The sequence below is a fragment of the Globicephala melas genome, chromosome 15 (genome assembly GCF_963455315.2).
Source record: "Globicephala melas chromosome 15, mGloMel1.2, whole genome shotgun sequence".
NCBI lineage: Eukaryota > Metazoa > Chordata > Mammalia > Artiodactyla > Delphinidae > Globicephala > Globicephala melas.
The window spans coordinates 65,093,021-65,105,788 of record NC_083328.1 but is presented as its reverse complement, the minus strand read 5'-3'; the positions used below and the strand labels follow the sequence as shown (position 1 = coordinate 65,105,788).

At 53.9% G+C, this 12,768-nt stretch overlaps 1 protein-coding gene across 1 annotated transcript in view; it reads right to left on the bottom strand.

Moving 5' to 3' along the window:
- Positions 1–6,257, bottom strand: part of VSTM2L (V-set and transmembrane domain containing 2 like) — a 36,234-nt gene extending 29,977 nt beyond the window's left edge. The window contains exon 1 of the mRNA XM_030830628.3: positions 5,879–6,257. Within this exon, the coding sequence (XP_030686488.1) occupies positions 5,879–5,999 (121 nt within the window). The 5' untranslated portion in view covers positions 6,000–6,257. The remainder of the gene's footprint in view (positions 1–5,878) is intronic.
- Between the last annotated feature and the right edge of the window lie 6,511 nt (positions 6,258–12,768).

Sequence of the window (12,768 nt, the reverse complement as noted above, 5' to 3'; positions counted from 1 at the left end):
CCCAAGGGACTGGGCCTGAGTCCACCCACTGCAAGGTGAAATCAGCCTTATCCACCCCAGATGTCCTTGTTGTGGTCAATAAGGATGAGGAAGGGTTCCAGTTTTGTGATTTTTCTACTAATAACATGGATTTCTAATGAAATTAAAATTATGTGAATGTTTAAAACAATATTGACTTGGAATGAGCAAAAGTTGAAGAAATTCAGACCTTAGACCTCTGCCTTATCCTCCCTGCCACCCATTCAGTCATTCCCTGCCACCTCCCTAGGCTGGGCATTGTGGAGGGTACCAGGACACAAGGGAATCTGACCTGTACCCCCAGTCATTACAATGGGAGTGGTGAGAGTGGCCGGATGCTGGCCACTGTACAGCCAGCTGGCCCCAAATCCCCTTCGGGGCCGAGAGACTCTTCCCACGACCCCCTCAACAGCCGGTTCAGTCCCTGAAGTCCAAGGTCATGGCCAAGCACCAGGAGGTGGGGTTGCTTCATGTCCCCTTTCCCCTCTTTCTGACACCTGCCCCTCACGTGGGTGCCAACATCACTGTTCACACCACGTACTTCCTCTCCTTACGCATATGATTTTCTCAACCTCCAGCAGAAGCTGGAAAGTCACTGAGGCAGGGTCCTGGTCTGGGGGTTGCCATGTCTGCTGCTGCACGGCTGGGGCATGGAATGTGGAGGTCACCATGCTCACTCCTTCCACCACAGGAAGTCTCGTGACCTTGGGCCTCTCCCTCGTCCTCTCTGGGACACAACAGCACTGTGAGCGTGGGCCCTGGAGCCACATTCCGGGCTCCGCTCTGGGCTCCAACACTTGCTAGGTGCGTGACCTTGGGCAAGCCTTTAACCTCACCACGTCTCAGTTTCCTCATGAAAACATCGGGCCAGGGAAAGTCCCCTCCCCTTAGGGTTCTTACGAGGATCAAATGAGACAATGCCATTTACGGCCCTGGCATGACAATAAACGTTTGCTTGCGTATAATTTTCACTCTCTTTGTATCGAGTTGGGTCAGGTGATCCCAAAAGCCAAGCACTAACCTCCCATGCAATTTGGGCACACGCTCTTTTGCCGGTGGCCTTGGTCTTCCCCTCTGTTAGATGGGTAGAAGCAGAGGTCCTGCTGGCTTGGCCTGAGCCTTAGTGATTCATTCCAAGCGCTCTATCTTCTGCCTCGGTGGCTGGTGGGTGGGAAGGGACCACTCTCCTGGCACCCCCGATCCTGCCCACTTGTTTGTCAACAGGAGACTTTCCCCAACACCCCTGCTGTCAGGGTGGCAGCGAGCCAAATTCCCCGTCCTGCCGGCTGCCTGTGGCTCCCCTTGCTTGGGGAAAAGGCTGAGGGAGCCGCTGATAGGCAAAGTGTCAAAAGCAATTGGTGTGAAGGACTTGGGGAAAACCGCTTGCGAGGGTCAATTCCCTCCCGGAGGCCGGGAAACCCTCAGCCCAAGGCGGAGTGTTTACGGGCGTAATTGATAGAATAATCACCAACACCGGCGACAACGGCGAACACATTTTTAACATCATAACCTTCAGAAGACAGCACTCAGTTTTCTCCATCTCCCAGCCACCAAACTAGCCAGCTTACTGATGGGGAGATAACCTATAGTTCGTTGAGGAATGCGAGAAAGCCAGAGTCATTTTTTAGTGCACAGGCTGTTTGCCAAATGGCCCGGCGGCCCCCACCCCCTCCCCCAGCGCCCCGCTGCTCCCTCCTGGCAACAGAGAAAACCTCAGGACAGTGAATCACTCAATGGACAAAGCGCCAGGCCAAACCAGGATCTTTGTCTGCTGCAGGGTGCATTAATAATTGAAGGTGCTGGCTTAGGGGGTGTGTGTGTGTCTGTGTGTGTGTCTGTGTGTGTGTCTGTGTGTGTGTGTGTGTCTGTGTGTGTGTGTCTGTGTGTCAGGGCAGGGGCGGGAGGATGCATGTTTGCTGCAGTGTAAGGCTTCCTGGGGCTCCTCTGAGGGTCCACATACCTGCCCCAGCCTGGACTTCTTCCTCCCTTGCAAAACCAGACCAATCCAGCAGCCCCTGGCACCAGACAATTTCCCATCCCTACATGTCTCATCAGGTTTGAGTGAATACTTAAGGCAGTGGCTCCCAGACTCCAGGCTGCTTGGTAATCATCTCGGGAGCTTATTAAAATGCAAATTCCAGGGTCCCATCAACAATCATTTTGGCCAATGGGTCTGGGGAGGACCCCAGGATCTGCATTTTAACAAACTCCCTGAGTGATTGCAATGCAAGAGGTGCACAGAGATCTTCATAAAGATCCTGCCTTCCGGGGACTTCCCTGGCAGTCCAGTGGTTAAGACTCGGAGCTTCCACCACAGGGGAGCATGGGTTTGATCCCTGGTCTGGGGAAAGTAAGACCCCACATGCCATGCAATGTGGCCAGAAAAAAAGAAGACAAGATCCTGCCTGCCGTGGACAAGATCTAGAGAGTCCTAGAGAAGGCGGCTAATCCAGCTTCCTGCTTCTAACTTGCATGTGGCCTCAGCAAGATCCCATCGCCTTTCTGAGCTACTGGCTCCTCCTGGTGGAACCCACTGCCTTACCAGTTCTCTGGGGAAGTGGAAGGGAGTCCCTTGGGCAGAGCCGGGCAGAGGAAGGAGACCCATCACACAACTGGCCAAGCCTGCCTCAAGGCTGTCCCGGAGGAGGCAGGCCCAGAGCAGAACTGCCAGACACACCTTCAGTGTAGGCACAGCTCCCCAGCTCTCTGTGCAGACTCAGTGACCTTGGGCAAGTCACTGGCCCTCTCTAACCTGTTTCCTCATATGTCCAGCACCAGCCTTGCACGAATAATGTCAGCCTTAGTGAGTTAACACTGGCAAGGGGTTTGGTAGCACCCAGCACACAGTAGGCAGTTCATAAATGTCAGCTCCCTTTCCTCCTACCCGCTGTGCTCATGGCAATGAGCTAACCCTGTCTGATGAGGAAAAATCAAAGTAGCTGCCATTAATTGAATACCTACTGGGCACAGACACTGACCATCACCACCCCCGCCTCCCACTTCCCTGAGGGCTCCCTAAGAGGCAGGTACCACTCACTCCCCATTCACTCCTCATGCCTTTAAAAAGCCCTCTGCGAAGCGGACTGAGTGGAGGTAGCAGGGAGAGGGGAAGTGAGATAGATGTCCTTGCGGACCCATCTGACCCCGGGCTTTCCCTGTGACAAGCCCCGGGGCGAGCAGGCGGAAGGCGTTAGCCTGGCGGCTGGGCTGGGACCGAGCTGGAGAGGTGAGCAGCTACCAGGCGGCTGGTGTCAATGGACTCCTCCCCGGGACCCCCGCTGCCAGCCTCCTACCCCTACCCGAGACGCAGAGACACCTGCCTGACCCAGCCACGTTTCCTGAATCAGCTGAGGACACGCGGAGCCCAGGAATAATGAAATGATCAGGCTCCAATCTGCTAAACAGCAATTTCTGGGCTTTTTCGGCACACGTAGCTTTTATTAAATTGGTATTCTCCTCCTGAACGCAAACGGCTATTAGACATGACCCACTTCTCCGCCGTGTCTCACTATCATTAATAACAGTTTCTTTTTGTGATTAAGTGAGTGGCTCCAAACCCTTCCCGTGGTTTCGGGCGTTTGGCAAAGGGGCAGCACGGGGGCTCCTCGGCATCTACTACTTGGTGACTTTGAACCTGGCAGTGTTGGGAGATGGCAGTCTGGCCCCTGCAGAGCAGCCTGGCCTCCTCGCTTCTTGGGGGACAGAACGAGCCCTAGAGGGGTGACTCGCTGGCCCAGAACTGCATGGCGGGTCACTAAGAGAAGCCAGGTTCCCCCGCAGCCAGTGCTGTGTCCTTGACATCCAACCCCTCCTCTGGGCCTCCGCTGGCCCTCCCCAGGGTTCAGCAGGGACGTTACAGCTAGTGGGGCAGAGCTGTGCCCTAAGCACGCCTGGCACCAGGGGGCAGGCAGAGACTGCCACACAAAGGGCAAACCCTGCTTTCCTATGGGGGGGTCACCTTGGGGCCTCAGGAATGACAGAGTGGCACCCAGATCCTAGGGGTCTGGTGATCCAGGGACAGGATGATGGTAAACCTCAGAGCCCCAGTCCTTGTATGTCTCGGGACCGCAAACTCAGGAAAGCCCTTCCTTGGAAAACCCTCCTAGTGTAAGTTCCAACTGTGCCAAGGAACTGAGCGAACTGAGCGGAGGCAGAAGGGGAGCGGAAGGAGGAATTCCCAGTCTCCCGTGAATGGGAGGGAATCTGACAGGGAGATGAATGTCCTGGAAAAAGCAGTGTCTTTGCCCAACAGACCCTGGGGCCAGTCTCAGCTCAACCACTCACTCACTGTGTGACCTTGGGCGAGTCCCTTTACCTCTCTGAGCCTTGATTTTTCCATCTGTAAACTAAGGATCAAAATAAGCCTTCCCCTATTTACCACCACTGCAGCCAGGTCAGTAGAAATTAGATGAAGGATAAGAAGGGTACGTAAATGGTACACAGAGCGGTTTCTATTTAACATGGTAAGGAGGAAGGGTGCAGGGAGTCATGGTTCCCAAAAGCAGAGTCCCTGAGAAGGGCTTTGGAAGCGCCCCCTACTTTCCAAAGCAATTCCACTCATGCATCATGCCCCAGCAGCCTTCTCTGATTACCTACTACCATGGCCCTCACTCTTTTCCATCAGAATAAATCACCCAGTTCTCTGCCATTTGTGCAAACCTCTCCCCAGCCCTGGGCATACAGTGCCCAACATTGGTGCTGCAGCCTTTCCTACCAGATTGGAAACCTTTGCAGGGAAGAGATGGATGGACAAAGCGTCTCCATTTTCATCTATGCCCTGGTCCCCATACCGGAAGGAGCCTGGCTCATGGGGGCAAGGGGCGCCCCCAGAGCTGCCAGCTTCAGACAATCCAACTCTACTGCCAACTTGGGCTCCTCCGGGGCTAGAAGGAGCTTCTGACACTCAGGCAACCAGTGCTGGGAATGTTCTCTTGCTCCCTGGCTCTCACAGTGGCTGAGTTGAGATTTCCCACTTTTCAGTCCTCTAGGGTCAAAGATGAGGACGGGTGGGTACCCTATTGAGGGATGGCAGGGGCTTCCTGTCCCCCCGCCTCCCCAGAGGCAGACAAAAGCTCCTGGCTTCCCTCTTCCCCTTCCATGCCTCTGGCTGGAAGCAACAATGCCAACTATTCCAATGTCTTCGAGGGGCTCCCACCAAGCCTTCGTCCCCAAGATGCCACCCACCTGACAGGGGTGGCTGCAGCCCAGGCTACCAGTTCTCAAGTGGTGGGGTCTTCTGTCCCCCAGGACCTTTCCCAGTGGGGGAGGTGTGGAGAGGGAAGGGACAAGGACAGCTGTGGGGTTAAACCCACAAAGGGGAAAGGCAGATGGGCGGAGAGCGGTGGGTGAGCAGAGTGTGTTCACAAAGTGTTTGTATATGCCAGTGTGTCTGCAGGCAGGCGGGCAGGCAGGAGTTGTGCGCTTGGGTGCCAGCTGGCAGGGTCTGAGTGCTCCAGCCCTAGTGCCTGCTGTGTGTGTAGTGAGCATATGAGTGAGAAGGGGGATCTGAGATGGTGTCTGGAGATGTGTGAGGGAAGGAGTTGTGAGTGTGAGAAAGCAGTGAGTGTGCCTGTGTGTCCATGGCTGTGAATATGTGTGTGGTCATGGAGGTGTGTGTATCGCAGGGAGTTGGGGGGGGTGGGGGGGTTGGAGAGAGCCCTCCGCGAGAGGGGCATAGGGGGTGCCCCCTCCTCCGCAGGGGTGGCCAGGGAGCCAGGGCCGGTCCATAGACCCGGCAGGAGCGCCCCGGGACTCCCGCCACCGGCAGCACGGGTTCGAGCCCGGGGACGGCCAAGTTGGAGACGCGCGGCCCAGGGTGGGGTTTGGCGTGGAAGTCCGCGAGGGCGGCGACCCAACTCACCGTGGCCGGAGATGTGGTTGTCCCAGGGCGCGTGGCCGGCGGGCCGCGTGGCGCCGCCGAGTTGCAGGAAAAGTGCCAGGTAGTGGAGGGCGCCCAGCGCCACGCCGAGCAGGGCCCCCATGGTGCGCGCTCGGGCCGGGGGCGCCGCCGCCTCACATCGGGGCTCAGGAGACTGCAGACACCACGCCCGCCGTCCCCTGCCCGGTGCGGCCTGGTTGCCCTGCTGCGGCTGCTGCCCCTCGCCCGCTGAACCCGGTCTGGCCCCGGCTCCAGTCCTCGCCCGGCTCCGGCCCAGCCCCGGCTGCGGTTAGCAAGCGCACGCCCTGCCGGCCGTCTCCGACTGCGGGACTCTTCCCTTCCGCGGAAGGCCACTCCGCTCGGTGCCGCTGCCGCCGCACCCCCTCCCTCCCGCCCGCCCAGAGGAGGCGGCGGCGGAGGGATCTGTCGCTTGATTTATCATCAAAGTTTTGCCCAGGCTGGGATTTTTAAAGCGGTACCCGCAACTTCCCCGGCTGGAGAGAGCAGGCGGGGGCGAGATGGGGTGGAGGAAGCCACCCCAGGGACCCGGTTCCTGCAAAGCATAACACCGCTGGCTTCAGAAACAGAAATGCTCTCCATCGGGAAAAGGGGAAAAACCAGTCGACCAGCCGCCAGGCCCAGCGCGCTCAGCAGGGTCTCCTCAACTTTGCTAGCAGGGCGGTGCCAGGGTCAGGGAGGCACGTGGGGGTGGGGTGGAGGTGAGGTTGAGGTAGGATGGGAACCTGGGCTGAGGCACAGGAGACCTGGTTAGACCTGGTTAGACCTGCCTGCCTTTGGCTCCCAGTGTGATCATGTCCGGGTGTCTACCCCTGTCTGAGCTTCAAGGTCTTCAACTGAGAAGTGGGAATAATAGCTGCCTTCAGGGATCCTGGTGAGGATTTACAAAATCATGTGTGTAAAGCGCTAAGCATAATGCCGCCTTCGTGGTAGGAGCTCAATAGTTATTACTGTTGTTGTTCCCCTCTCTGGGACTCAGTTTTCGCGTCTGTAATAGTGGGCGTAAGGCAGGCTAGTTGCTGGGTCTTCTTCTAGCTTAGAGATGCTGGGCCCTGCACAGTGGATTGGATCGCCCCCTTCTGGACCGTAGGGCTCCCTTCCTCGGACAGGTGGGCATAGTGGAATGTTGGGCGGGTGGTGAGGGGGAAGGAGGTGGTAGTGAATGAAGCCATTTTCATTCCCAAGAGCAGGAATGCAACGAGATACTCCGATTCCTTCTCCAACTGCTTAACTGGGGCAGCTGGGACAGACCTTCAGTACAGACACAAGGCGGACCTACTGTGGCCCCATTTAAAAGAAGATTAAGCACATTAAATCAGAGAAGTAGCTTATCTGAGGCCCCACAGCGAGTCTGGGGCTAAGTCCCTGATTCCCGGACAGGGTCCCTCCTGCTCTCATCCCTTGTGCTTTGCCAGGCATCATTCCCGACGGCCGTGTCCGCCGCTGTTTCAGCACCACGGAGGAGGACAGCGTTAACCCCGACACCCATTTTTTTTTTTTTTTTGATAAATTTATTTGTTTTTGGCTGTGTTGGGTCTTCGTTGCTGCACACAGGCTTTCTCTAGTTGTGGTGAGCGGGGGCTACTCTTTGTTGCGGTGCGCGGGTTTCTCATTGCGGTGGCTTCTCCTGTGGAGCACGGGCGTCAGGCGCGTGGGCTTCAGTAGCTGCGGCCCGCGGGCTCAGTAGTTGTGGCTTACGGGCTCTAGGGCACAGGCTCAGTAGTTGTGGTGCACGGGATTAGTTGCTCCGCGGCATGTGGGATCTTCCCGGACCAGGGGTCGAACCCGTGTCCCCTGCATTGGCAGGCGGATTCTCAACCACTGTGCCACAAGGGAAGCCCCACGGACACCCATCTTTTCAAGCTCACCGACCGCACCTCCGCGGGCTCCACGGGTTCAGCACCAAGGACTGACCTTCTGATTTCCTCCCTCGCCCCCGCCGAATGGGAGTCAGCGCCTGAGACGGCCCACATCCGTCTCCAGACCACACATAGGTGGATCCCGCATTGTGGACAGCACCCCAACTTTGAGAATGAAGTTAGAGCCCGAAGGACAGCTTCTCCCTCCACCCCTCCACCCCTGTCTTTACTCCGTCATGCACACCCCTTTACAACAGTATGGCGGGCAGCACACCAGTTGGGGCCTGTGGTCACCAGCAACAATACAGTTTATTCGAAACTATGCTCAGCACCCTGAAGTGTCGCGCACTTACAAATACTGTTTCTGCACAACTGACAGCCCTCACAGGACCGGTGGCGCGGCACTGCTTTCAGCACCGCAGAAGGACAAAACCCCGTCCTAGCTCATTCCCGCCCATATTATCTGGAAGAAGTGGCCTTTTATTTATTTATTTATTGCCCGATTAATTTACTTTTCACTTCCTTCCCACTCAGAGGTGGTATTTAGGCTATCCTGGGTTGACCAGCTGTCTTGGGTACGAAAGTATTTCCTCATTCATTAATTCGATTGACTCTCACTCCCAGTGAAATGGGCTTCATTGCCCCCACTATAAAGATGGAGAAACTGAGAATCTTCAAGAACACATAGCAGGGACGTCCCTGGTGGTCTAGTGGTAAAGAATCTGCCTTACAATTCAGGGAACGCGGGTTTGATCCCTGGTCAGGGAACTAAGATCCCACATGCAGCAGGGCAACTAAGGCCACCTGCCACAACTACTAGCTCGCATGCCTCAACTAGAACCCGCGCCACAAACTACAGAGCCCACGCACTCTGGAACCCACGTGCCACAGCTACAGAGCGCATGCGCCCTGGAGCCTGCGCACAACCAGAGAGAGAAAACCCGCATGCCACAACAAGAGAGAAGCCTGCATGCCACAACCAAAGATCCCGCATGCCTCAACGAAGGTCCCATGTGCTGCAGCTAAGACCCGACACAGCCAAAAATTTTAAAAATAAATAAATCTTAAAAAAAAATTGATCACATAACAGCACCAAGAGTGGAACCCAGGATTCTTTCAATCCCAGGCTGAAGCCTCTCCAGGAGAATGTAATGGCAGAAATGGGGCCCAAACCCAGGGCTTTCTCCTCTTAAACCTCAGATTGGAGGGAAAGGGGCAGAGGCAAGGGGACAGGGAGAGATCGGAGACTAGAAGAGACAGGAGAAAACAAGAGACTCTGTTTGCGGGCTGCAGAGGAACAAGGTCAGGGTGGGACAGCAGCTCTGCCACTAACCCACTGACTGACCTTGAGGAATCCTTTTTTCTTATAGTCTGGGACAGGGTTAAACCCTGTAACCTCTGAGGTTCCTTCAAGGACAGACCTCCAGGGATTTAATGAGTTTGAAAAGGCTCATGCTGTAATAGCTCTGCTCAAAACCCTCTAATGGCCTTGTTTATCACAGAAATCTTGACGTCTCTGGTTTGCATTCAAGGTCCCAGCCTCACCTCCTGCACATGCCAGACATCATTCGCCCCATGTCCTCTCCCTGAACATGCCCTAGCTTCATCCCGTCCTTACCCTTCCCAGTGCTTCCCCCTCCAGATGCATGCCTTCCCCTCTGTCTAGCTGAGTCTTCCATTGGCCAAGGTCCAGTCTGCATCCCCCACAGGAAGAAATGCCTGCTGCCTTCTCCCGATCTCTGAGCCTCTGTTGGCCCATTACTGTCTACCCAGCGCTGTGCTAAGAACTGTACTTATCCCACTTAATCCTCAGAACTACCAAGCCGTATAGGGTAGAATAGTGTGGTTATAAGTATGGGCTCTCATTTTGAATCCTGCCAACTGCTAGCTGTGTGACCTTAGATAAGTTACTTAACTTTTCTGTGCCTGAGCGTCCTTATCTGTAAACTAAAGATAACACCTCCATCACAAGATTATTATGAGGATTAAATGACTTGCTACATGGAAATCACTTAGAACATTGCCTGGCCATAGTAAGTAGTAATACACAGTAAATACATAGCCATATACATGTTGGCTATTATTATTACTGTTATTATTATTTACAGATAAGTAAACAGATGCTCTGAGAGGTTAAGTATCTTCCCCACTGTCTCACAAGACAGTGGTAGAGCCGTGATATGTTTGACTCCAGAGCCGATGCTCTTGGCATAATACCTAAGCACATCTAGTTCAACCCACCCAACTGAGGAAACTAAGACCCAGAGAGGATGAGTGAATTCCTCAGTCACAGAGCCAACCATGACAGAACTAGATCCAGGACCTCTGACTCCCAGCTCAGGGCTCTCCCAAAATACCAGACTGTCCCATTTGTATTTCCTACAGCACCTAAAATGTACTTTACAGTTTATGAATCCCATTTACATCCATGTCTTATATAATTCACGCAACAACCCCTGAGGCCGCTATTATTTTTTATTTATTTATTTTATTTATTTATTTTATTTCTGGCTGCTTTGGGTCTTCGTTCCTGTGTGCGTGTTTTCTCTAGTTGCAGCGAGCGGGGGCTACTCTTCTTTGTGGTGCATGGGCCTCTCATTACGGCTTCTCTTGTTGTGGAGCACAGGCTCTAGGTGCTTTGCGGGCTCAGTAGTTGTGGCTTGTGGGCTCTAGAGCACAGGCTCAGTAGTTGTGGTACACGGGCTTAGTTGCTCCACGGCATGTGGAATCTTCCTGGACCGGGGCTTGAACCCGTGTCCCCTGCATTGGCAGGCGGATTCGTAACCACTGAGCCACCAGGGAAGCCCGAGGCCACTATTATTACCTTCCTTCTTTTACACATAGGAAACTGAAGCTCAGAGAGATGAAGTAACCTGTTCAACATGGCACAGGGAAGCAGGGCAAAAGCTGGATGTGAAAGACGAATCCTCAGCCCATATTTCTCCTCTGTGTCATTCTGCCTCTTTTCTGCTTTGCGATCCAAGTGCAAACAGCAGACACTGTGGAAGCTAAGAGCTTAGTGGAGGCACAAGGTAAACGAAAACTATTCCAGGAAATAGTCTCTAGGAATTCACCAGGGCGGATGGCTGCTGTCACTCATTTCACTCCGGGAACGCTCTAGGAGATAGTGAGCTTCCCATCCCTGGAGGCAATTAAACAAGCATCTAGTGATCACATGGACGCCAAGAGGCAAATATCACTGTTATTTCCATGACCCAAATGAGGCTCAGAAGGTGAACATCATGTTAAGGATTTCAGTCAAGAAAGACGATCTTTTAAAAGTTCCCCTCAAGCAGGGGATCTCGCACTGTCCCCTGCCTCTGACCCAAGCTCCCTGGAGAGTCCCCAGCCTCCCCTTGACCCAGGGAGGCCAGCCTCCCTTTCCTCCTTGAGAGGTGTCACTTGAGCACCATGGCTCTGTCAGTGGTAACAGCCATAAGATTTGTCCTTTTAATCCAGAATCAATAACAAATTTCATTTAAAAATAAATTAAACCAGGCATTGGGAATCACTCACCACGTGGGCCAGGGTGCTATATAGCGTCGTCTAAATGGCCCCCTTCTGCTCATCTATCAATGCCAAGAGGGGGGAAATACCTAAGCTGCCTGATTCATGGAGAAACTACCTGAATGTATCATCTCCTAACAATGAGCAATTGAGCCCCGAGTTGCCCCTTTTAACACACCAATAACATGTGCAGCGCGGCTTCACGAGAGCTTATCGGAGACCCCACGGTCGCTGGCTGGGAGGGAGCCCATTTATACGGGGGAACAATGGCTTCAGTATGTAACCGCCTAATTTCCAGAATGCATTACTGAGCTCAGAGGAGCAATGGAATTCTATTAAACTCTTATCTGTCATGGGAGGGTATGAAACCTGCGGGGAAATCCAGACTTAGCAGAGACATGCCCAGAAAGGACTAGGGCTGACCCTGGGAGGGGGTGAGCAAACCCAGAGGGGAAGAGGGGGCAGGCGGGGCCCTGCATGGGTAAAAATATGTGCGTTAATAGAGCTCTGGTTTCCAGCGATTACGTTTACATCAGCGAATAAAACTTGGCAATAAAACATCGGAGCTGTGTCTCAGACAGCACTTCCTTTAACAGCCTGGTGTATTTCACTCATTATAACAGGAGGCAAGGAGCTTGAGGTGTTCCGATTTCTCCCCCTTTAATTAAATTTCCTAAATTACTGCCCAAAATTTGGATAAAGCAAAAGACTTACAGCTCTCCTAATCGCCATCACGGCTCCCATCCCATCATTGTGGTGGCCCTGACTGTACCAAGATCCAATATTATTAAACTGAAATACTGTGGGCATTGACTGCCTGGGCTCTGGTTTGTAAAAGGAGATGCAGCCTCAGGAGAAAACTTGGCCCAGGCTCAGAAAAGAGGCCTGGGTTCTGGGACCGACTTTGTTATCATCTTGCTGTGTGACCTTGGGCAAGTTACTTCCCCTCTTTGAGCTCGATGAGTTCCCTTTTTCTGCAAACATTCATCTGGAGGCTTTTAGAGTTGATTGGGGTCTGGGGTACCCTTTTGAATGCACACTGGGGTGCCTTAGGGAGCTTTAAAAAAATAATAATGTTCAGACCACACCCCAGAGATTCTGACCCAACTGCTTTGGGTGAGGCTAGGCCTGGTATCAGGCTTTTTCGAAATTTCCCAGGTGATCCCAGCGTACAGCTGGGGTTGAGCACCACTGGCCTAGACACAGAGTTATGAGATGTTAGTGGACTTCAGACTCTCTGGGGAGGCTGGTTGCGTCTGCAGAGTCCCAGGCCCCACTCCTGGGGGTTCTCTTCCAGTATGGCTGGGGGAGATATCAGGGAATCTGCCGGCTTACCAAGCTCTCAGGTGTACCTCGTGTAGGGATCCAGTGGGCCACAGTGAGGACCCCGACAGGATGGGAGGACAGGGGCTCCTCCTCTTCTGGTCCTTGAATTGGGTCCAGCCAGCCTCTTGGGGCAAGAAGGCCACCTGCCCCAGCTCTCATGTG